The following is a 25,579-nucleotide window of genomic DNA, read 5'->3' as shown; positions in this document are numbered from 1 at the left end:
TAATACCCTCCAGCTTTTTATCCTTCATTGCAGTTACCTCACACCCACCAGACTTCAAAAGATGGGTAGGATTAGTCACTCCAGGTGCCATAGATGCGATGACGAGGGAGCCCATTTTTGGCATATGATGTGGGATTGCGAGTTCATTCGTCAGTTCTGGATTTCAGTTCTGGAAGTCCTTGCAACTATGGTCCCTGTGACACTGCCGTTATGTCCCAAGATGTGCATTCTGGGAGTCATTGATGAAGAGTCGTGGTCACATTACCACTGAATCTTCTTAGCGGAAACACTATTTCTAGCTAGAAAGGCAATTGCCATAAGATGGATGGAAGATCCCCCCCCCTCCCCCCCCTCGATGGGACAATGGCTCACTCTTGTGAATCACGCAGTCTCCATGGAGAACATTGTGTATAAACATAGGGGGTGCCCACAAAAATTTGAGAAAGTCTGGGGTGACTGTTGTGCCTCTCCTCTCACCTTACATACTTCACGTCTGCACTCGACAGACTCCTCGAATCAATATGAAGATACCTTGCAGTGTTATTGATACTGATGTTAATATTGGAGTATTTATGTGTGAGATATGACTACCCCGTGAATAATGTACACCATCAGAGCAAGAATTATGTATGTTCACATGAGAGAATCCTGATGTATATCAACGTCCTTATGTATCACTGTTTTCTTAGTATTTTTGGAGTGCCCCTGCGTGGGCCATCATATTATTATATGTATGCCATACTTGTTCTATTCTCTTTAATAAAACGAGTTAAAAAAAAAAAAGCAGACTGCTATAGACGGCTTAATAAAAAAAAAGCATGGGAATCTTCGGCTGTGTCCATTAACACAAATATTGCGGCCACATCCGTAGCCAGGGCGATCTTTCTGTGGCTGGAAGAACTGGAAAATCATCTCAAGCTAAAAACATCCAGGGAAACATCCGAAAGTTCGGAGTCACTACCATTTTTAAAGATGGCTACTTCTTTCTCAGGGGATATAGCTTCCAAGAATAGATTATGTGCAATCCCCTTCACTGGCTCTTACCTATTTGGACCAGTCCTGGATTTTATTCTGGAGAGCGTGGCAGATAAGAAAAAAGGCTTTCCAGAGGAAAGGTCAAAGAAGCCGCAGCCCTTTCGTAAGCCCTCTAGACAATTCCAACGGCTAGAGGGAAGAGTAAGACGGGTAGATGGAGCTACCCTAAGCGAGGAAGAGGAAGGGGATTTCTCTTCAACCCAAATACAAATACAGGAAAATAATGACGCCAGGCCGGTGGGGGGAAGACTACGCTTCTTCTGGCAGAGATGGGTGTGAATCGCACAAAACCAATGAATTCTAGACTCCATCCACCAGGGATTCAGAATAGAGTTCCATTGTCCTCCTCCCCAGATTTTTCAGATCACTAAGTTTCTGACAGATTCTCTGCAGAGTCAACTTCTGGTAGACGTACAAAAAATGGTAAGTCTGGGAGCGATAATTCAGGTGCCTCACCCACAAGAATTCAAAGGACACTACTCAAAGTTGTTCTTCATAAAGAAACCAGACGGGTCAATCGGGACAATTATCAACCTAAAATTCCTGAACAAATGGGTGGTATATCCCAAATTAAAAATGGAATCAATAAGATCGACAACCCCTCTAATAACTCCAGGTGCGTTCCTATGCGCCATACACTTAAAGGATGCTTACTACAACATCCCCATACATCTGCAGCACTATATCTAAGATTTGCGATCAAATACAAGGGAAGAATTTATCATTACCAGTTTCAATGCCTGCCCGACGCATATTCACAAAAGTGATCACAGAAATTATGGCCTATTTACAGCAAAATGATAGTACCTTACCTAGACGATTTCTTACTCCTAGCAGAATCAAAACAGCGTCTGGAGGATCACATTCAACAAACTTTATCCCTGCTAAAAGAGTTGGGATGGTTTATAAATTACAAGAAATCGGACCTGCATCCGGACACCAGAAAAAAATTCCTGGGAACCCTTCTAGATTCAGTGGAACAGCATTCCTATCTCCTAGATATAAAACAAGAAAAGATAAGAGAAAGAATAGTATACTTCAAAAGGAAAGAAAATCATACCTTAAGAGAGTGTATGCAGATCCTGGGCCTAATGACCTCTTGCATCTCAATTATTCCTTGGGCACAGTACCACTGAAGAACATTACAAGATGCAGTGCTCTCATCATGGGACAGAGACCACCGCTCTCTCAACTCCAGGACAATCCTCTCAGAGAAGGTAAAGAACTCCCTATCTTGGTGGGTGTCCTGTCTCCAGCAATAGTGATTACCACGGACGCAAGTCAGAGAGGCTGGGGCGCCCATTTGAGAGATTGCTTCTTTCAGGGAAAGTGGTCCTTACAGGACAGTCAGAGGTCATAAAATTTCTGAGAGTTGAAGGTGGTACTGAAGATGCTAATGGCAGCAGAGCATCTACTTTAAGGACAACATATCAAGATACTTTCAGACAATATGACCACGGTCTGCTGTCTAAGGTGTCAGGGAGGAACAAGTAACCCTCTCCTTCAGAATCTGACAAACCAAATATTTACATGGGCAGAAAGGAGAATCCTTTCAATCTCAGCTATTCATCTAAAGGGAGCATTCAACTCCACAGCAGATTTCCTGAGCTGACGCAAATTCAACCCAGGAGAATGGATGCTCAACAGGGAAGTATTCCAATTGATTTGTCACTGGTGGGGCTGTCCACAAATAGACCTTTTTGCATCAAAGGAGAATTCTCAGCTGGATTGTTTCTATTCACTATATCCAAGAGACAATCCGATGGGAGTAAATGCTTTAGCTCAGGAGTGGAATATGAACCTGGGATATGCGTTCCCACCTTTACCTCTGATTACTGTGGTCTTAAAAAAATTGAGAGTGAGTTCAACAACTCTAATCTTGATAGCACTAGCCTGACCCAAGAGAGGCTGGTTCCCAATTCTGAAGGAGATGTCTATTGCACATCCAATATCCCTTCCAAAGAGACAAGATCTTCTTCTACAAGGTCCTTTAAAACATCCGGATCTCGAGAAGTTGAATCTAACAGCCTGGATCCTGAGAGGCAGACTCTAAAAAAGAAAGGCCTCTCAGACAAGGTAATATTGCAATACAAGGTAATCTTGCAAAAATCTTGCAAACCGGTAACTTCAGCCATATATAAGAAAATATGGAAGAAGTTTACTTCACGGTTGTCTCTTACTCATCCAGATAACACTTCCCCTTCAATAGGTTGCATTCTGGATTTCCTTCAGATGGGATTTGATAGGGGACTAAAACCAGATTTCCAGATTTCTGCATTAGGTTGTTTTCTAGACACCCTATTGTCAGATCACAGATGGATAAAAAGGTTTGTAAAGGCAGTGTCCAGGATGAGACCTACTTTTAAACAGACGATTCCTGCTTGGGATTTAAACATAGTCTTAAATAGCCTTTGTAGCCCCCCTTTTGAACCAGTTGATAAGATGTTGTCCCTTAAAGCTGTGTTCCTGGTAGTGATAACTACAGCTCGTAGAATAGGAGAGATCCAAGCCCTGTCAATAATGGAGCCATATTTAAAGATTCTAGATGATCGTATAATACTGAAACTGGATCCGTCCTTTTTACCTAAGGAAGTTTCGCCCTTCCATAGGGAACAGGAAATAATGCTTCCTTCATTTTGTGCCTCCCAAAAATGTACAGGAGGAACGATTGTCTGGATGTTAGAAGAACAATTCTGCCTTACCTTCAAAGGACAAAATCCGAGAGGAGATCGACTAATCTTTTCGTCCAGTTCCGTGGAAGAAACAAAGGCAACAAGGCTTCAGAGCCATGGCAGCAACGTGGGCAGAGAAAGCCGAGGCCTCGGTTGATCAGATTTGCAAGGCCGCAACATGGTCTAGTTTCCTGACTTTTGCTAAACACTATAGGCTAGATGCTCTAGCCAACCAAGACCTGGCATTCGGACGGAAGGTCCTCCAGGCGGTGGTCCCCCTAGTTTCTGTCTAAGTTGGTAATTCTTCAGTGGGTGCTGTCATGGAGGGACGTCCTGAAAACTAAGATTTAGTCTTACCGGTTTTCCAGGAGTCTGACATGACAGCACTCGGTATTACCCCCCACGCCCTTTTGCTTTGTTCTTTGTTTGGTTGATCTGACTTTATGTACCAATGTGATGTTAAACATAGTGATTTCAAATAAATAAGTTGGATCCTATCCGGTGTTGTAAGTTGGAAAGGACTTAAGAGTGTGGGTGGGGAGGGGCCTTTTAATCTCTCTCGCTTCCTTTCCCTACAGAAACCAATAGGACATCCTCCAGTGGGTGCTGTCATGTCGGACTCCTGGAAAACCATTTACCGGTAAGACTAAATCTTTTTTTTTTTTACATTTTTTAAATAACAGATTGGGGGGGGGGGGATATATATATTTTTTAAAACACTTTATTTTTTTTTATTTTTTTTACACTTTGCGTCCCCCATAAGGTCATACAAGGCCTCTGGGGGACATTTAACTTTTTTTTTAACTATTGATTTCTCCTGTGACTGGGGCTGACATAGCCCCAGTTACAGAGGAAATTCACCCCCCCCCCCCCAGAGAGGCTGTACAGCAGAATACAGTGCTGTACAGCCTCAGTGCAGGGCTGATCGAGGTCTGTGGAAGACCCGACAGCTCCTGCACTCTCCCGGCCCCGGCGATCACATGACCACCGGGACAGGAAGTGGCATAGCGCTTCCTGATCTGTATACAGCGATTTAGAAGGCAGAGACACCCAGGAACTGTCCCTGCCTTCTCTCTGGGGTGCCCTGCTGTCACTGACAACGGGCTCACCGTTAAGCAGCTGCACGATTAGCGTGCAGCAACCATCTCTGAATTAACATTCTAGAACGTCCATTCAGAGATAAACCGACCGCCCAAGGATGTTTATAGTCAATGGGCCGTCGGGAAGTGGTTAATCTTCTCAGCTCCTCCAGCTCTATAAGATTGAACTGCATTTACCGTACTTGACAACAGGTTTCTTTAATTTTGTCCCTGGCTTTTTTATGTTTTATTTTGTTTTTACGTTTTATGCCGGATTTTTGTGGTATTTTTGCCCATATAATATTTTACCACCTGGTATTTTTAATGGCATTTGGTCACCAGGTAAGTGTTCTGTTTTCTGGGATTTATTTTGCTATTTCTGGGCTTGAGAAGATATTTTTCTACCTTAACCCTTTCATGAACAAAGGTTATTGATGTCCCAGTGTCCAGGTCAAAATTTACAAATCTGACATGCGTCACTTTATGTGGTAATAGCTTTGGAACGCTTTTACTTATCCAAGCCATTCTGAGACTGTTTTCTCGTGACACATTGTACTTCATGACAGTCATACATTTTAGTCAATATATTTCATCTCTATTTATGAAAAAATCCCAAATTTACCAAAAATTTTGAAGAATTAGCAATTTTCTAAATTTCAATTTCTCTGCTTCTAAAACAGAAAGTGATACCTCATAAAATATTTATTACTCAACATTCCCCATATTTATACTTTATGTTGGCATCATTTTGGAAATGTCATTTTATTTTTTTAGGACACTGTTTTGGCAGATTTTCCATTTTATTACATTTTTTCTTTAACACATTGAGGGTTAACAGCCAAACAAAACTCAATATTTATTACCCCGATTCTGCGGTTTACAGAAACACCCCACATGTGGTCGTAAACTGATGTAAGGGCGCACGGCAGGACACAAAAGGAAAAGAACTCCACATGGTTTTTGGAAGGCAGATTTTGCTGGACTGGTTTTAGATGCCATGTCCCATTTAAAGCCCCCCTGATGCACACCCACAGTAGAAACTCCCAAAAAGTGACCCTATTTTGGAAACTAGGGGATAAGGCGACAGTTTTATTGGTACTATTTTGGGGTACATATGATTTTTAATTGCTCTATATTACGTTTTTGTGAGGCAAGGTAACAAAAAAAATTCTGTTTTGGCACTGTTTTGTCATCTTTAATTTTTTACAAGATTCATCTGACATGGTAGAGCATGTGCTATTTTTATAGAGCAGGTTGTTACGGACGCAGTGATATCAAATATGTCTACTTTTTTTGTTTGTTTCAGTTTTACATAATAAGGCATTTTTGAAAAAGAAATTATGTTTTTGTGTGTCTATTTTTTGAACACCATATGTTTTTTATTTTTCTACCGATCGTCTTGTGCAGGGGCTCGTTTTTTGCATAAAGGGTTGAGGATTTTATTGGTACCATTTTTGGGTACATATGATTTTTTGATCATTCACTATTACACTTTAGGCTAGTTTCACACTAGCGTTCGGCTGTCCGCTCGTGAGCTCCGTTTGAAGGGGCTCACGAGCGGACCCGAACGCTTCCGTCCAGCCCTGATGCAGTCTGAATGGATGCGGATCCGCTCAGACTGCATCAGTCTGGCGGCGTTCAGCCTCCGCTCCGCTCAGCAGGCGGACACCTGAACGCTGCTTGCAGCGTTCGGGTGTCCGCCTGGCCGTGCGGAGGCGTGCGGATCCGTCCAGACTTACAATGTAAGTCAATGGGGACGGAGCCGTTTGAAGATGCCACAATATGGCTCAATCTTCAAACGGATCCGTCCCCCATTGACTTTCAATGTAAAAGTCTGGACGGATCCGCTCAGGCTAATTTCACACTTAGCCATTTTTTGCCAATATAATGCAGACGGATCCGTTCTGAACGGAGCCACCGTCTGCATTAATATGAGCGGATCCGTTCAGAACGGATCCGATCGAACGCTAGTGTGAAAGTAGCTTTATGGGCAAGGTGACCAAAAAATTGTCTGCGTTCGTCTAAAGGGGTGAGGTCATGTGACAGTTTTATAGAGCAGATCATTATGGATGTGGAAATACCTAATATGTATACTTTTTCTTATTTATTTAAGTTTTACACAATAATAGCATTTCTGAAACAAAAAAAGAATGTTTTAGTGTCTCCATAGTCTGAGAGCCATAGCTTCATTATTTTTTGGGCGATTGTCTTAAATAGGGGCTCATTTTTTGCGGGTTGAGGTAACGGTTTGATTGGTACTATTTTGGGGTGTATATGCCTTTTTGATCGCTTGGTGTTGCACTTTTTGTGATGTAAGGTGACAAAAATGGCTTTTTTTTACACAGTTTTAATTTTTTATGGTGTTTATTGGACGGGGTTGATCATGTGATATATTTATAGAGATGGTCGTTACGGACGCGGTGATACCTAAAATGTGTGGTTTTTGTTTTGTTTTTTTCAATTTTTTTATAGGAAAAGGCAATTTATTTTTTTAATTTACATTTCTATTTATTTATTTATTTTTACTTTTATTATTTTCACTTTTTTTTTAATCAGTTCCCTCTTGGATCTTGAAGATCCAGTGGGGCTGATGGTTGTACTATACTTTGCAATGCTCTTGCATTGCAAAGTATAATACTACCACATTTCCTGTAGGTGGCAACACCGGACGCCTTTGCAAAGCGTCCGTTTGCCATGGCAACCATCGGGCGCTACAATCGCAGCGCAGCAGCCTCGATGGTTGAGAGAGGGAGCACACTCCCTCTATTATCCCCATGAATGCCGCTGCCGCGGCATCTATGGGGTTATGGCAGAGTGTCAGCATAGAGCTGACACTCGCTGCTGATGGTGGCGGCTCAGGAATCGAGCCGTCGCCATCACACACAGCAGGGGGACCGCATCGGGGGCAGGGTGCAGCGCTGGAAAAAGGGGGGGGGGAAATACGGCCAGCATTGAGAAAGAACAGATCGGGGCAGGATAAATGTATTGGGCGGGGAGGGGGTGGACCGCATCAGGGGCATGATACATGGATGGGGGGGCAGGGACCGATGGCAGAGGCAGGGCTCACGGTGGTGGTGGCGGGATGGAGGGGCACAGGAAGGGGGCACAGATCGGGGGACTTCAGGACACATTACCTGATTTCAGGCTCTCATCTGCAGAGCGCAATCGATTGCCGGCAAGGGACCACTCTGATTGATCCCTTGCCGGCATTACTAGACTGTATGCTGTCCGTGACAGCACCAGGGCAGGGGCAGAAGCTTTAATTAAAGAACTGCCATGACGTCTATACACGTGGTAGCTGCACGGGTTATGTGCAGCTATCACGTATATATACAGATTGCAGTCGTGAAGGGGTTAAAGGGGTTGTGTCATTTCAGCAAATGGCATTTATCATGTAGAGAAAGGTTATACAAAGCACTTACTAAAGTATTATTATCCATATTGCCTCCTTTGCTGTCTGGACTCATTTTACCATGACATTATACACTGCTTGTGTCCAGGGATTATGACCACCCTGTAATCCAACAGCAGTGGTCGTGCTTGCACACCATAGGAAAAAAGAGACGGGCTCTCTTGTGCTTGGGACTCTGGGAGCACGCCTAGGCATATATGCACAGAAGCTCCCATCCCAGTCACTACTGTAACCTATGGATATGAGCAGCAGTGATGGCCAGTTCGCATTGTTCGCCAGCGAACATATGCGGGCTGACATCTTTTTTCACAAGTCCGGCGAGGCACAGGTAAGCCCTTACCTGTGCCTGCGCTGCGAGCCGGTCTGAAAACAAATGCGGTCACCGGGAGCAGGCAGTTCCGAGAACAGCCCGATGAAGGCCCCCGGTGGCATTAGTAAATGCCTTGTATTAAATTTCTCTACATGATAAGGCCTCATGCACACGGCCGTTGTGCAGCCGCTCCGTGCATTGGGGACCGCAATGCACGGGCAACATCCATGCAACGGGCGGGACCCCTTTAACTTAAATTGGTCCGTGGTCTGTCCGCACTGCAAAAAAATATGACATGTCATATTTATTTGTGGTGCAGAACAACAGAAAGAAACACCACGGAAGCACTCCGTAGTGCTTCCGGTGTTCCGTTACGTGACTCCGTTCCGCATCTCCGGAATTGTGGACCCATTCAAGTGAATGGTTCCGCATCTGTAATGTGGGGTGCACGCGGCCGTGGATTGCCGACCCGCCGTTTTCAGGCCCACAGCCACCCAACGGCCGTGTGCATGAGGCCTAAATGATATTTCCTGAAGTCAGACAACCCCTTTAAGGGTAGGTTCACATGGAGCTTTTTGGAGTATGGTTTTGTGACATTTTTGCATGCCTAGCTGGGGTATTTTTTTAGAGGAAAGTATGTGCCTCCCTGTAATGTCACTTCCTCTGTAAAGCTGTATAGAAAAAAAGCATTGGGAAAAACCACCATGCAAAAATGCAATTTATGTTACTTTCACACTCGCGTTTTGGCTTTCCGTTTGTGAGATCCGTTCAGGGCTCTCACAAGCGGTCCAAAACGGATCAGTTTTGCCCTAATGCATTCTGAATGGAAAAGGATCCACTCAGAATGCAGTTTGCCTCCGTTCCGTCTCCATTCCGCTCTGGAGGCGGACACCAAAACGCTGCCTGCAGGGTTTTGCGGTCTGCCTGACGAAGCGGAGCCAAATAGATCCCTCCTGACACACAATGTAAGTCAATAGGGACGGATCCGTTTTCTCTGACACAATCTGGCACAATAGAAAAAAAGGATCCATCCCCCATTGACTTTCAATAGTGTTCAAGACAGATCTGTCGTGGCTATAAAAATACATAATACGACTGGATCCGTTTATGACGGATGCATGCGGTTGTATTATTGTAACAGAAGCGTTTTTGCAGATCCATGACGGATCCACAAAAACGCTAGTGTGAAAGTAGCCTAAAAAAGGCATATGGAAATAAAAACACATAGAAAAAGAAACTATGGAGGTCTATGGGAGAAAAACACCAAACATTGAGAGGAAAAAATGCAAGGCCCAGTGTTGCAGTTTGAAAAAAAAAAAAACACCATTGCCCCAAAACATGCCACTACAAAAAAAATACCTGTTTGTCCATGCAGCATTTGGAACTGTCATTTTTGTATAAAAAAAAAAGAGGTGTGCCACTAGTATAAAAGACAGGCAAAACCCAAACTAGTGCACAGAATGAGGGGGAGGTACACGTCACAGATTTATTTCCAAAAGGCTAGGTCTACACGACGACATTTGTTGCGTGACAAAAAGTCACGCGACAGATAGGGCGCAACATTTGTCGCGCAACATTTTGTTGCACTAATGTCGCGTGACAATTTTTATAATGGCAGTCTATGGTGTCGCACTGCAACATGCGACATGCTGCGACTGCGACGCAACAGTCGCAGAAATATCCATCTCGAATGGATTTTCTGCGACTGTTGCGTCGCAGTCGCAGCATGTTGCCTGTTGCAGTGCCACACCATAGACTGCCAATATAAAAATTGTCGCGCGACATTAGTGCACCAAAATGTTGCGCGACAAATGTCGTCGTGTAGACCTAGCCAAACTCCTGTGTCATGACTGCCCAGTAGACCTGTACTAGACACAGTATGGCCTCTTTCACACGGACGTTGCGGGAAAATGTGCGGGTGCGTTGCGGGAACATGCACGATTTTTCCGCGCGAGTGCAAAACATTGTAATGCGTTTTGCACTCGCGTGAGAAAAATCGGCATGTTTGGTACCCAAACCCGAACTTCTTCACAGAAGTTCGGGCTTGGGATCAGTGTTCTGTAGATTGTATTATTTTCCCTTATAACATGGTTATAAGGGAAAATAATAGCATTCTGAATACAGAATGCATAGTACAATAGCGCTGGAGGGGTTAAAAAAAAATGTAAAAAATTTTTTTACTCGCCTTAATCCACTCGATCGCGCAGCTGGCATCTCTTCTGTCTTCTTTCTTTGCTGTGCAGGAACAGGACGTCACTCCGGTCATCACATGGGCCATCACATGATCCATCACCATGGTAAAAGATCATGTGACGGACCATGTGATAACCGGAGTGACGTCACCACAGGTCCTGTTCCTGCACACAGCAAAGAAAGAAGACAGAAGAGAAGCCGGGCTGCGTGATCAAGTAGATTAAGGTGAGTTAAATTATTTTTTATTATTTTTTAACCCCTCCAGTGCTATTTTACTATGCATTCTGTATTCAGAATGCTATTATTTTCCCTTATAACCATGTTATAAGGGAAAATAATAATAATCGGGTCTCCATCCCAATCGTCTCCTAGCAACTGTGCGTGAAAATCGCACTGCATCCGCACTTGCTTGTGGATGCTTGCGATTTTCATGCAACCCCATTAATTTCTATGGGGCCTGCGTTACGTGAAAAACGCACAAAATAGAGCATGCTGCGATTTTCATGCAACGCACAAGTGATGCGTGAAAATCACCGCTCATGTGAACAGCCCTATAGAAATGAATAGGTCGGGATTCAGTGTGGGTGCAATGCGTTCAACTCACGCATCGCATCCACGCGGAATACTCGCCCGTGTGAAAGGGGCCTATAAGGGCTCATTCACATGACTGTATGTATTTTGCGGTCTGCAAAAAACGAATCCACAAAAAATATGGATGATGTACGTGTGCAATCCCTTTTTTTGCAGAACGGAACAACTGGCCCCTATTGTCTGTAATGCGGACAATAATAGGACATGTTCTATTTTTTGGGAGAAATGGACATACGAAAACGGAAGGCATACGGTGAATAGTTCTGCATACAGTCCACAATTTTTTTTTAACGGACACGGAAAGAAAATACGTTCATGTGCATGAGCCCCTATGCCTTATTCACACATCAGTGTTTGGTCAGTGATTTCCATCAGTGATTGTGAGCCAAAACCAGGTGCGGCTCTAAACACAACAGGTGCAGATCTTTCCCTTATACCTTATGTCTGTGGAGGCTTCAATCCTGGTTTTGGCTCACAATCACTGATGGTAATTACTGACCAAACACTGATTAACAGTTTTGTCTGAAAAGTTACTTTAAATGTGATGCTCCCATTTCTTTTTATACTGGGCAGATCCTCCTGCTCCTCTGGGTGCAGTACTGGTTTTCAGCCCAAGTGGTTCTTCCCTTGGAGGTTGAGAGTGAGCTGGTTTTAGAATGAATATGGCGGCCGTCACAGCTCCTGCAGAGTCCAGAATCATCACCCATCTTTCCCTGCATTCTGATGGCACATCTGCCTGGTTATGCAGCTGTATATGAGCTCGGTACGTTTTAGTGTGTGATTTGACTGGCTTGTTTGTGATCACCCTTGTAGGATCTTTAATGACACCCATGTTGGATGTAACCCATCTTTCTAACAGATACAGTTATGAAACACTCAGCCTGGCAGGAGAGGACGGCTGAAGGACTTGTTTAAAGTCTCTGGGCACAAACTTTCTGCTCCGTGGTCTTCTTTTACCTATCTTTTCTTGTTTACTTTGGAAAGATGGGATTACTTTACCCACTTACTTTAATAACCTTAAAGATTAATAGCTGAGCTAAAGAAAAGACTTGAGACTGGAGGTTTCAGGTTCAGGGGAGCACTGCCCCGGCTCCTGCATTATATATTATGATAGGACCACAGTGTGTAACAGGAAACACGATTAAAGGTCCACGCTGAATAATTTACTGCATGAAACGCGATAGTCAATGGAATATGGAAATAGGGAGCACATTCCATCAGTAGTGATTGCAGTGGACGCAGGACCAGCTTGGCAGAGGATAATCTACTGCGGTATCTGACAGCTTCTTGTAGGTTTCATCTAGGAGCGACATGGGGAAATGGATCATGGTCTGACCTGGGATTGTAAACTGCAGAAATTGTTGGCAGTTCTGTGCGCCCTCCACACACTGACATTGGGTGAGTACATTATAGTCCGATGGCGCATGGTAATGTTAGCTGCAGATGAAGGATTAGAAGATGCTATTTGGGGGTATATGAAGTGGAGCCCCCAACTATTTAACGTAATAAAGGGCTCTTTCAGCTGTCCACATGCACATTGTACGCACATGTCATGGCTTTAGTTACTACACCTAACATCCACACATCTAGTCCTTACCTGTTTGAATGGGTTAGATTTTTTATGGGCACATCTGAGGCATCAGAGCGTTTAACAGTTATATATATATATATATATATATATATATATATATATATCTTGAATTTTGACACTGGTTTTGGTGTAGCTTTCACTCTATGTGTTTCTTAGGTAGGGTACAGCCCCTGTTAAAGAGACCAGACAGTATGGAGACCCATTGGCAATGCTCCACAGGAAAACAACATGCAAAGAGATATCCCCCAAGAAGGAGAACCATCTCGCCAGTGCCACCTCTTGGAAGTGGCTCCCTATGAGTCAAAATCTGACTTTCCAACAAGCCTTGGGATTTGAAGGAAATATAGCCAAGCCAGATCTCCATTTGTATTTAACAAGAATGAGATCTGCACACCCTCTCGTGGTGGGTGCTCATAGAGGACAAAAGTCAATCCGTTACAGAAAGGAAGATCTATGGCACACCCAAGGATTCTTTTTCAAGTGATGCTTTAATATATATTAGTGCAATTACATCATTTTGTGTTTAATTTCCATCCAGAGCATGTAACAGTATATGGGGCCATCAAAGAGAGTCCCAACGTTTTGGTCAATAATGACCTTTGTCAAAGGGATCTAGCCCTTGTGAGGAGCGGGCTCGTCTCCATCTATAGACAGCTGTTTCAGGGTGCTTACCCCTCATCAGTACGGGGTAGGATTCTGGCTGGGTACAATGATTTCAATGCGGCTTAGGCAGAGTGTTGGATCTCTTTAAAGAGATCAGTCCTGTATGGAGACTTACTGAAAGTTTTCCATGGTATGGAGACTCATTGGCAATGCTCCATGAAAAATGAAAGTGGCTCCCTATGAGTCAAATTCCAACTTGACAAGGAAAGAAAGCCAAGCAAGATCTCCATCTGTAGACAGCTGTTTTGGGGTGCTTGCCCCTCATCAGTACGTGCAATGCCTTGGATGCAGCTTAAGTAGGTACAGGCTCTCCTTACAGAGACTTACTGAAAGTGCTCCATGGTATGCAGACTTATTGGCAAAACTCCATAGGAAAACAAACAGATTTGCTGCAGATACACAGTGTGCCTTTAATTCCATGTGAATTTTTCTGCTGCATGTGAATTTGGTTTTGAAAACTCCATCCACATAGATTCTACCTTAAATTGCTGGAGATTTTTGGTGTGGAATCCAGAGCAATTCTGAATTCACCATTATGAAGTAATCTATGGCAGACACTTATTGGATGGCACAAATAGACACTTATGGGGCACCTGAGGTAAATACTTGTGGTGGCTTCCAAAGCACACACTAATCGGGTTTCTGAGCTAGACACCTATAAGGCCTCATTCTCATTTCCATGTCCATGATGACCTCCATGACAAGGCGTTCAGTGTTTCATCCATGAAGGGTCTGGTCTATGTGTCAATTATTTGCCCTCCTTGTGTCATCCCTATTCCACGTGTCCTGCTAGGTAGAAACATTGGTTTCCAGGGTATGTCAAAGGATCTGTATGCTGTCCAGCACAAGTCTGTGATTCACTGAAGTGTGAATGTAGACATGGGGGCATCTGAATAAAGACATGGGGGCATTTAACAAGGCACCATGCAACCTTATTCACTTTTTTCACCTGGGTGGGAATGTCATTTTCAGTAGTGCTTTCATGGCTTGGTGCACTAGAAATTATAGCCAGGGACAAGATGCTATTTTAGCAAAAGTTAGAAGTTGTCTCCACACCAGTAAAGTACTGTAGACCATCAGCTTTGCTTGGCGTCCTTCAGACTGGAGGTGCAACGAACACAACCTGCACTAGGACTGTGACTCCATACAAACCTAAGCTATAAAACAGGCATGTGGTGGACAATTTCAACAAGACAATCACACCACCAGCTTGGGCTCCTAATTGGAAAAAAAACGTAAGGGGAAATTTATCAAACTGGTGTAAAGTAGAACTGGCTTAGTTGCCCATAGCAACCAATCAGATTCCACCTTTCATTTTCCAAAGGAGCTGTGAAAAATGAAAGGTGGAATCTGCTTGGTTGCTATGGGCAACTAGACCAGTTCAACTTTACACCAGTTTGATAAATCTCCTCTTCCAGTCTCGTGAACGTGTCAGTCAGAACACATGTTCAGGCAGTGCAGTTGCATAGTATTCATCTTTGTAATTCCTGATTGCATTTTATCTTCTTTTTGCACCCAGGTGAGACTTTCAGTCTCGAGTCGCAGGCTCTGCCAGTAAATGGGGTCCTGGACCGGTCAGTGGAGCTGAAGTGCTGGAGACATTGATGCGTCCTTTGTCTTTATCTGGACCTTTATTATCCTCGGGACGGACATTGCAATTCCCATTGCTCGCAAGGATAACGTCTATGAAGAAGCATCCGCTCTGGGAATCGTGAAACTGTCCGGCAGCTCTCTTGTCATAGACAAGCTTCAGCTAAGGGCTGCAGGACGGTACACATGTATGGCCTTCAGAGAAGGGACGTACATAACAGCACCCACAGTATACATTGACCTGACTGTTCTAGGTAAAGTGTTTCTACTTCTACAGCACTTCCTCGTTTCTGTTATCATGTGCCAGTGTACATACCAGCTATCAGCCCACAGTCCAGATCTGAAGAGGAATTTGTGCTACTCAGGCCTCATGCACACGGCCGTTGTGCGGCCGTTCTGTGCATTGGGGACCGCAATTGTATCGGAGTAACATCCGTGCAGCCGGCCGGACCCATTTAACTTGAATGGTTCCGTGGTCTGTCTGCACCGCAAAAAAATATGACATGTCATATTTATTTGCGGTGCGGAACAACGGAAAGAAACACCACGGAAGCACTCTGTAGTGATTCCGGTGTTCCGTTCAGTGACTCCGTTCCGCATCTCCGGAATTGCGGACCCATTCAAGTGAATGGGTCCATGATGCATGGTGCACACAGCTGGCGGCCGTGGATTGCAGGCTTATAGGGGTTAAAATAAGTCTGTTTGCAGAGTATCACTTCTCAGTCCCATCAGCTGATGCCTCATGTGCAGCTTTATCTCTGATTTCTTGAACTCATAATCACTCATTTAAGCCATATTCTTATCAGATAGATAAGTTTAGTTATAATGAGTGTTTATGAAGTCAGGAGATCAGAGATAAGGCTTCACATAAGCCGTCAACTAACGGGACTGAGAATTGACACTCTGCAAACAGACTGATTTTAACCTTTGTATTGCAAAAACCCTCAAAAAATGTTTATTAAAGACCAATTGAAAAAAAGATTTTTTGCCCAAAATGAGTAAAATGCAATAATAAAAAATTGCTCTGAAGGTGTTCATAGCCTTTAAGGTTCATTTACATTGTACAGGCCCTGTAAATGAAAATAATTCTCATTCTCATCATTGTTCTCTTTTAGTGCCGGTTTCAAATCCCAGTCCACACATTGACAACCAAACACCTGTAGAAGGATCAAAAGTCCTGTTGTCATGCACAGTTTCAGTTGGGACTCAACCTATAACCTTCATCTGGCAGAGGAACACCAGAGCGGATGGGACAGTTACTGTACATGAAGGCAATGAAAGGGACTATGTCCTGGACCCAGTCACACGGTCTCATATTGGCTGGTACACCTGCACAGTTAGAAATATGGTCAATGAAGAGACCAGCGGGGCACTCTACCTGGATGTTATCTGTGAGTCCTCACCTTTCTGTCACTTTTCAAATACAGATGTGCTGTTCTGCTTTAAAATAACTGATATTATGGGGGGGGGGGGGGGTTCTACATACAAGGAGAGAAGGCAGCTCATTTGTTTAATGCAGGATGTAACTCATGATCATTATAGGATAAGTAATGTGTGTATACAGTGACTCCACCAGCAGAACAGTGAGTGCAGCTCTGGAGTATAATACAGGATGTAACTCAGGATCAGCACAGCGTTTTGGTGTCTGCCTCCAGAGCGGAATGGAGGCTGAACGGAGGCAAACTGATGCATTCTGAACGGATCCTTATCCATTCAGAATGCATTGGGGCTGAACTGATCCGTTTTGGGCCGCTTGTGAGAGCCTTGAAACGGATCTCACAGGCGGCCTCAGAAACGGCAGTGTGAAAGTAGCCTAAGTAATGTAATGTATATACACATTGGGCCAGATTTATCATTAGCTCAGGTCAGAATAATGGAGTGAAAAAGTCCCAAAAAAGTCCCAAATGCTAAAACTGCGCACAAATTTGCGACTTTTTTCTGCTCTGCACTATGCTAGCCAGTTTTCTCAAAGTGGGCGTGTTTTCTTATGTAAATGAATCTCTAGACAGATTTACTATTGGGACTATTTAAAAAGTCGCAAAAAAGTTGCAATTTCCCTCCAGTGAGGACCATGCTTATCTTATGAGACTTTTTAATAGAACATGCGACTTTTTCATAAAAACGTGCAACTTTTTTGTAAATATGTGCGACTTTTGTAAAGCTGCTTACTGACGGATAAACTGCTACCGTCAAACTACATTTATCACAGTCTTAAAGGGCCGATCATAAATCTGACTTGGCTAAAACTGACTTTAGCCATATGTTAAAGTGGAGTAAGCTGTCAGAGTCATGATAAATCTGGGCCAGTGACTCCACCAGCAGAATAGTGAGTGCAGCTCTTGAGTATAATACTGGATGTTAGTTTAAGGGCTCTTTCACACCTGAGTTCTTGTCTTCCGGCATAGAGTTCCGTCGTCGGGGCTCTATGCCGGAAGAATCCTGATCAGGATTATCCTAATGCATTCTGAATGGAGTGAAATCCGTTCAGGATGCATCAGGATGTCTTCAGTTCCAGAACGGAACGTTTTTTGGCCGGAGAAAATACCGCAGCATGCTGCGCTTTTTGCTCCGGCCAAAAATCCTGAAGACTTGCCGCAAGGCCGGATCCGGAATTAATGCCCATTGAAAGGCATTGATCCGGCCTTAAGCTAAATGTCGTTTCGGCGCATTGCCGGATCCGACGTTTAGCTTTTTCTCAATGGTTACCATTGCTGCCGGGACGCTAAAGTCCTGTTTGCCATGGTAAAGTGTAGTGGGGAGCGGGGGAGCAGTATACGTACCGTCCGTGCGGCTCCCGGGGCGCTCCAGAGTGACGTCAGGGCGCCCCAAGCGCATGGATCACGTGATCGCATGGCACATCATCCATGCGCATGGGGCGCTCTGACGTCATTCTGGAGCACCCCGGGAGCCGCACGGACTGTAAGTATACTGCTCCCCCGCTCCCCGCTCCTACTATGGCAACCAGGACTTTAATAGCGTCCTGGGTGCCATAGTAACACTGAAAGCATTTTGAAGACGGATCCGTCTTCAAATGCTTTCAGTACACTTGCGTTTTTCCGGATCCGGCGTGTAATTCCGGCAAGTGGAGTACATGCCGGATCCGGACAACGCAAGTGTGAAAGAGGCCTAAATCAGTACAGAATAAGTAATGTCTGTATGCAGTGACTATATTTATATATATATATTTTGCATCAGAGTAGCAGCAATTGCACTATATTTTCTAGTTGGCCCCGATGACCCAGAGATCACCATCAAGCCATATGCCATCAGTGAGAATGGCTTTGCTGCCAACGAGCTGGAAGAGGTCACTTTGAACTGTTCTGCTTCTTCTAATCCTCCATGCCATTACATCTGGTTTTATAACAACTCTCAGATGTCCACGGGTCAGATGTACATCATTCCCAAGATCTCCCGGAGCCAGACAGGGATGTACACCTGCTTGGCACAAAACGCCCACCTCAACACACGTACCCAAAGCACCATCATCCTCACTGTCTATTGTAAGTGAACTGCCCTGGACTTGTACTGTATTTCAAGAGATTTTCATGTTACTTTGCAATGAATCAATCTATTAGTATTCTTGTGTTTCAGTTTGTCATTATGTTCAATATTTCTGCTTGCTGTCAGTAAATTGGAACACTTTTGATTACATGCAAAGGCTGAGAACCTATGCAAACCTAAGGCTTGTTACAGCTGAGAGAAATTTGCTAGTATTGTGTCCATCCTTGAGCTGTATAATTGTGTCTCCGCATGTTGCGTAATTTTCCGCAACAAAATACACATCATAAAGACATCCCCTATGTTAGCCTATGGGGATGAAAAGTGTCAATAACTGCGTCCTGTTCCGCAGCGGAACAGGGCACAAATAAAGTTTTCTTGTCGTTTTCCTGTTGCTGAATGTCTCCATTAATTTCAATGGAGATATAATCTGCACAGAAATCTGCAATATTAGGGCTCATGCACACGGCCGTATGTTTGGTCCACATCCAATCCGCATTTTTTGCGGATTGGATGCGAACCCATTCATTTCAAAAGATGCAGGCAGCACGATGTGTGCTGTCCACATCTGCACCTCTGTTTGCAAACAAGAATAATAGGACACTTTCATTAAAGTAAAAAAGAAAATGGCAGCATGCACACGGCTGGGATCCGTGATTTGCATATCCACGATTTATGGTCTGCAAAATACATACACGAGGGCTTATTGACACAGAAAATACACTGCATAATCTGCACCTAAATGCACTGAATCCGGACCCATTCACTTCTATGGGGCTGTGCACATGAGCAGTGATTTTCCTGCATCACTTGTGCGTTGCGCGAAAATCGCAGCATGCTCTATATTATGTGTTTATAACGCAACGTAGGCCCCATAGAAGTGAATGGGGCCTGCGTGAAAATCGCAAGCATCGGCAAGCAAGTGCGGATGCAGTGCGATTTTCACGCATGGTTGCTAAGATGACAGTCTATTCATTGTATTATTTTCCCTCATAACATGGTTATAAGGGAAAATAATAGCATTCTTCAATACAAAATGCTTAGTAGAAGGTCAATTGAGGGTTAAAAAAATAAAAAACAATTAACTCACCTCCTCCTCTTGATCGCGTAGTTGCCGATCTCTTCTTACTTCTTTAATCATGAGCTGCCGGCTAAAGGACCTGTGATGACATCACATCACATGGTCCAATCACATGGTCCATCACCATGGTGATTGTCCATGTGATTGGACCATGTTATGAGCTCAGTGATGTCATTACAGGTCCTTTGACAGGTCCTGAAGAAAGAACAGGAGACCAGCAGCTACGTGATCAATTGGAGGAGGTGAGTTAATTATTATTATTTTTTTTAACCCTCAATTGACCTTGTACTAAGCATTCTGTATTAAAGAATGCTATTATTTTCCCTTACAACCATGTTATAAGGGACAATAATTACATCTACACAACACCGAACCCAAACCTGAACTTTAGTGAAGTTCGGGTCTGGGTACCACATTCAATTTTTTATCACGCGCGTGCAAAACGCATTGCACCCGCACGATAAAAACTGAACAACGGAATGCAATCGCAGTCAAAACTGACTGCAATTGGGTACCTACTCGAGTTGGTTTGCCGCAATGCCCCGGGACGCATCCTGAGCCAAAACGTGACGCCCGTGTGAAAGAGGCCTAAGGGTATCTGCACAGGGGTGTGGGTTTCCAAACAGAATTTCCACACGGATGTTCGTGCAGATTTCTCTGCGTTTCCACACGTGTGATTTGTTGATTTATATGCAGTTTTGCAAAGTGTGAAATCTGTACTAAAAAGCCATCAAAACAATTGAGATGGTGCAAAGTTCAAAACACGCACAGCAGGTCAATTTCTGCACAGTAAATATACAGAAAGTGTCCATGTGCTTTGTCAGATCTCATTTACTTTGCTGGTACTGTATCATGCTGAGATTTTTACGCATTTACCTTAAAACTCTGCAAATTTTGTTGCAGGAAATTTCTGCAACTGAAAATTAATACCATTTTTGACGGGAAGCACATGGATTTCTTCACGTGCCATTCAGATGAATGGAACTGATTTTCAGTTACAGACAATTTCTGCAACATCTGCTACATGTGAAGGTATCCTATGGCTGTGAACGCACATAAGATCCGCACGAATCTCCACGTGGATTTATTTGCATTTCTGCACTGAAATCAGCAATTTTTAACAGCAGTTTTTGGTGCGGATTTGCAGCTCTCACCCTTCAATGGAAAATGGTGAAATCTGCAGCTAAAATCCGCAAACATAACTGACATGCTGAGGATTTGGAAATCTGCACGGCAGGTCAATTTTCCACACAGAAAAAATCCGCACAGTGTTCATGGGATTTGTGTAACCTCTTACACTTTGCTGGTACTGTTCTATGCTGCAGTTTTATTGCACGGGAATACGCGCGGGAAAAAACGCACAAATTATGCGACATCAGCTGGTGGCCTAAAGCCAAGATCACAGGCGACTGATTGGCTGCAGATTTAGCGGATTTTCATGCGGCAAATCCGCAGTGTTTTAGGGCTCTTTCACATGAGCAGATGCCGTGCGTGGAATCCACTGCATGAAAGAATGCCAAGCCCCGCTCCGGACAGCAGACACGGAGCATTAACATGACTGATGATGCTCCGTGCCGCTCTGTGTCCTTTTTACTACAAAATCACAGTGACACCTTTATCTCACTGTGATTTTGTAGTAAAAAGGTCACAGAGAGGCACGGAGCATTATCAATCATGTTACTGCTCCGTGTCTCTGCTGTCCGGAGCGGGGCTTGACACTCTTTCACGCAGCGGATTCCACGCACGGCATCCGCTCGTGTGAATGAGCCCTTACAGTACCAGCAAAGGGAATGAGCATTTCTGAATTCTCATCTACACGCTGTATACAAAAAACATGGTGGAAAAGGTGCGGATTTGATATCCGCAGCATGTCAATTTATACAGCGGTTTTCACCCTTTGCATAGGGGAAAAAAATGCACGTAAAACATGCATTATTGTTGCAGTTTTTGCTGAAGAACGCGTTTTCAGTCACTTGTGAACCCAGCCGAAAGCACAAATCTACTGTATCTCCTATCCTGATAGTTAGTTGCAGTGTGTCAGTGCAGGTTTGGTTCTGTTCACACAGCATCAGCAATAAACATTTTCTACATTCGCTAGGAAAGCACCCGGCACATCAGTTAAAAAGATCCATAGGCCCCATTATACAGATGGATGCCAAAAGAATGCCGTAGGATCCGGCTAAGAGCTCCTCATCATAAAATAGGTGCACCTCCGCAAAACACGACTTGCGACTTAAAAAAAAAAAAAAATGGTGTAAAAATGATAGTAAATCACCCCTACAGAGTGGTATATGTTATTTCCTTTTTTTAATGTAATGTGGGCACCTATGGGTGACAGATGCCACTCAGTGGCATCCATTAAACACAGGTTTCTGAGAGGAAATCCTCCAGATGGAAACCTTGGACAATCGCTGATAACGCAGTGTGAAAAGTCCCTAAAATGCGTGGTTCTGCAGTCCTGCCTGTTTAGCTCGCTGAGGACAGGACCGGGTCTGCTTGCTTTTCAGCAGCTTTTGGTTGTAGACCACAATGCTTTCATTCACTGAAAACAAGTAAGGGCCCATTCACACGACCGTATATTTCTGTCCACCTCCGTTACGCAATTTTGATGATCGGATGTCGACCCGTTCATTTCAATAGGGCCACAAAATATGCGGACAGCAGATTATGCACATCTGTATGTCCATTCTGTGGACCCCCAAAAAGATAGAACATGTCCTATTCTTGTCCATATTTGCAGACAAGAATAGGCATTTTTATCATGGAGAAGGATGTTCTGTTCCGCAAAACACGGAAGGCAAGCGGCCAGTTCTGTTTTTTGCAGATCCGTAGTGTGTATGAGCCCTAAGGGCTGAGTTCACATCACCGTTTAACTTTTTGTTTTGTTCTGATCCATCAAAAGAAAAGTAAAGAAAAAAACGGATCCGTTATATTGAGCATCAGTTATGATCAGTTTGTGTCACTTCTGTCCAAGGTCAGTTATTTTTGACAGGAGAAAAAATATTTTTTACAGGATTTTTTCTCCTGTCGAAAAAAATAACTGATCTCTGATAGAGGTGACACAGACTGATCATAACTGATGCTCCAAAAAACTGATCTGTTTTATTTTTCTGTTCTTCTGATGAATGAGAACAACAGAAAGCGTAAAACAGATCCGGCAGGCTGTTTCGGCGTAGCCATGCGCTGCCGGCATTCCGTCAGGCCCCACTGACTATAATGGGGGCTGGTGGAGATCCAGCCGCAACCCAGCAAATATGGTATTTGTGCAGCCACTCCTCGGCATATTTTCCAGGTTGCGGCTAGAACAGCCTCCCGGTAGTGTTTCAGGCAAGTGTGAAACAAGCCTTAGCTTCTTTGTATAGTAGACTCTACTGGCAGCAGCATGTGTGGACTAATAAAGTAGCGTCATCTGGTGGCAGAAGCTGGTAAACACCTGCTCAGATCTTGCTTCATATTTGTCCATCTGTTGTGTGATTGTGATAATGTATATTCATCTTCATGTTCTGTGATCTTGTATGCTGGATTTTATTTTTACTGAATATATATATACAAATGCACAGTACCACTTCCACAGTTCTGTATGCTGGAGGCAATCTTTTCTAATTCCTCTTATAATGTGCATATTTTGGTATATATGTGACTGATGAACTATAGGGCAGTGTGTTGTATTTACACTGAAGAGTGATCGCCCCTTGACACAAGCAAGCCTGCCTGGTCTTTCCTATAAGCCCTGCTTGTTATCCTCTGTGTACAGGATAAAGATGGACCTGTTCATGTCCTGTTGATCATCTGTCATTCATTGTGCAGTGACGTCTCACAAGTGATGAGTGGTGACATAAGTGTTACTGGTGATTTGTAGTGACATACTGTATGTGTTACTGGTGATTTGTGGTGACATATGTATTACTGGTGATGTGTGGTGATATATGTATCACCGGGGATGTGTAATGATATATGTATTACTGGTGATGTGTAATGACATGAATCACTGGTGATGTGTGGTGACATATGTATCACTGGTGATGTGTGGTGACATATGTATCACTGGTGATGTGTGGTGACATATGTATCACTGGTGATGTGTGGTGACATATGTATCACTGGTGATGTGTGGTGACATATGTATCACTGGTGATGTGTGATTATATATGTATCACTGGTGATGTGTGGTGACATATGTATTACTGGTCATGTGTGATGATATATTTATTACTGGTGATGTGTAATGACATGAATCACTGGTGATGTGTGGTGACATATGTATCACTGGTGATGTGTGGTGACATATGTATCACTGGTGATGTGTGGTGACATATGTATCACTGGTGATGTGTGGTGACATATGTATCACTGGTGATGTGTGGTGACATATGTATCACTGGTGATGTGTGATTATATATGTATCACTGGTGATGTGTGGTGACATATGTATCACTGGTGATGTGTGGTGACATATGTATTACTGGTGATGTGTGCTGTGATATGTATTAGGCTACTTTCTCACTTGCGTTTGTCTCGGATCCGTCATGGATCTGCACAGACGGATCTGTTCAGGTAATACACCGGTCTGCATCCTGTTCAGAACGGATCTGTTTGTATTATCTTTAACATAGCCAAGACGGATCCGTCATGAACACCATTGAAAGTCAATGGAGGACGCATCCGTTTTCTATTGTGCCAGTGAAAACTGATCCGTCCCCATTGACTTACAGTTGTGGCCAAAAGTTTTGAGAATTAGGCCTCATGCACACGACCGTATTTTGTTTCCGTGTACGATCCGTTTTTTTTTGCGGATAGGATGCGGACCCATTCATTTCAATGGGTCCGCAAAAAACGCGGACAGCACACCGTGTGCTGTCCGCATCAGTATGTCCGTTCCGTTGCTCCACAAAAAAATTGTGCGTGTCCTATTTTTTTCTAGTTTGCGAACAAGGATAGGCATTATTACAATGGATTCGCCCCAAAAAACCGATACGCAAAAACCGCAAAACAGATACGGTCGTGTGCATGTAGCCTTACATAAATATTGGAAATTGAAAAAGTTGCTGCTTAAGTTTTTATAATAGCAATTTGCATATACTCCAGAATGTTATGAAGAGTGATCAGATGAATTGCATATTCCTTCTTTGCCATGAAAATTTACTTAATCCCAAAAAAACCTTTCCACTGCATTTCATTGCTGTCATTAAAGGACCTGCTGAGATCATTTCAGTAATCGTCTTGTTAACTCAGGTGAGAATGTTGACGAGCACAAGGCTGGAGATCATTATGTCAGGCTGATTGGGTTAAAATGGCAGACTTGACCTGTTAAAAGGAGGGTGATGCTTGAAATCATTGTTCTTCCATTGTTAACCATGGTGACTTGCAAAGAAACGCGTGCAGCCATCATTGCGTTGCATAAAAATGGCTTCACAGGCAAGGATATTGTGGCTACTAAGATTGCACCTCAATCAACAATTTATAGGATCACCAAGAACTTCAAGGAAAGAGGTTCAATTCTTGTTAAGAAGGCTTCAGGGCGTCCAAGAAAGTCCAGCAAGCGCCAGGATCGTCTCCTAAAGAGGATTCAGCTGCGGGATCGGAGTGCCACCAGTGCAGAGCTTGCTCAGGAATGGCAGCAGGCAGGTGTGAGCGCATCTGCACGCACAGAGAGGCGAAGACTTTTGGAAGATGGCCTGGTGTCAAGAAGGGCAGCAAAGAAGCCACTTCTCTCCAAAAAAAACATCAGGGACAGATTGATCTTCGGCAGAAAATATGGTGAATGGACTGCTGAGGACTGGGGCAAAGTCATATTCTCCGATGAAGCCTCTTTCCGATTGTTTGGGGCATCTGGAAAAAGGCTTGTCCGGAGAAGAAAAGGTGAG

At 43.7% G+C, this 25,579-nt stretch overlaps 1 protein-coding gene across 1 annotated transcript in view; it reads left to right on the top strand.

Annotated features, from left to right (window-relative positions):
• Positions 1 to 25,579, top strand: part of VSIG10L2 (V-set and immunoglobulin domain containing 10 like 2) — a 66,854-nt gene that overhangs the window by 18,826 nt on the left and 22,449 nt on the right. Inside the window, 4 exon segments of the mRNA XM_044277578.1 lie at positions 15,066 to 15,139; positions 15,141 to 15,390; positions 16,252 to 16,527; positions 18,361 to 18,636. Of these exon segments, the coding sequence (XP_044133513.1) occupies positions 15,066 to 15,139; positions 15,141 to 15,390; positions 16,252 to 16,527; positions 18,361 to 18,636 (876 nt within the window).

This window comes from Bufo gargarizans, chromosome 2 (genome assembly GCF_014858855.1).
Source record: "Bufo gargarizans isolate SCDJY-AF-19 chromosome 2, ASM1485885v1, whole genome shotgun sequence".
Lineage (NCBI taxonomy): Eukaryota > Metazoa > Chordata > Amphibia > Anura > Bufonidae > Bufo > Bufo gargarizans.
The sequence above is the reverse complement of the archived record's forward strand: the minus strand, read 5'-3'. Positions and strand labels throughout refer to the sequence as shown.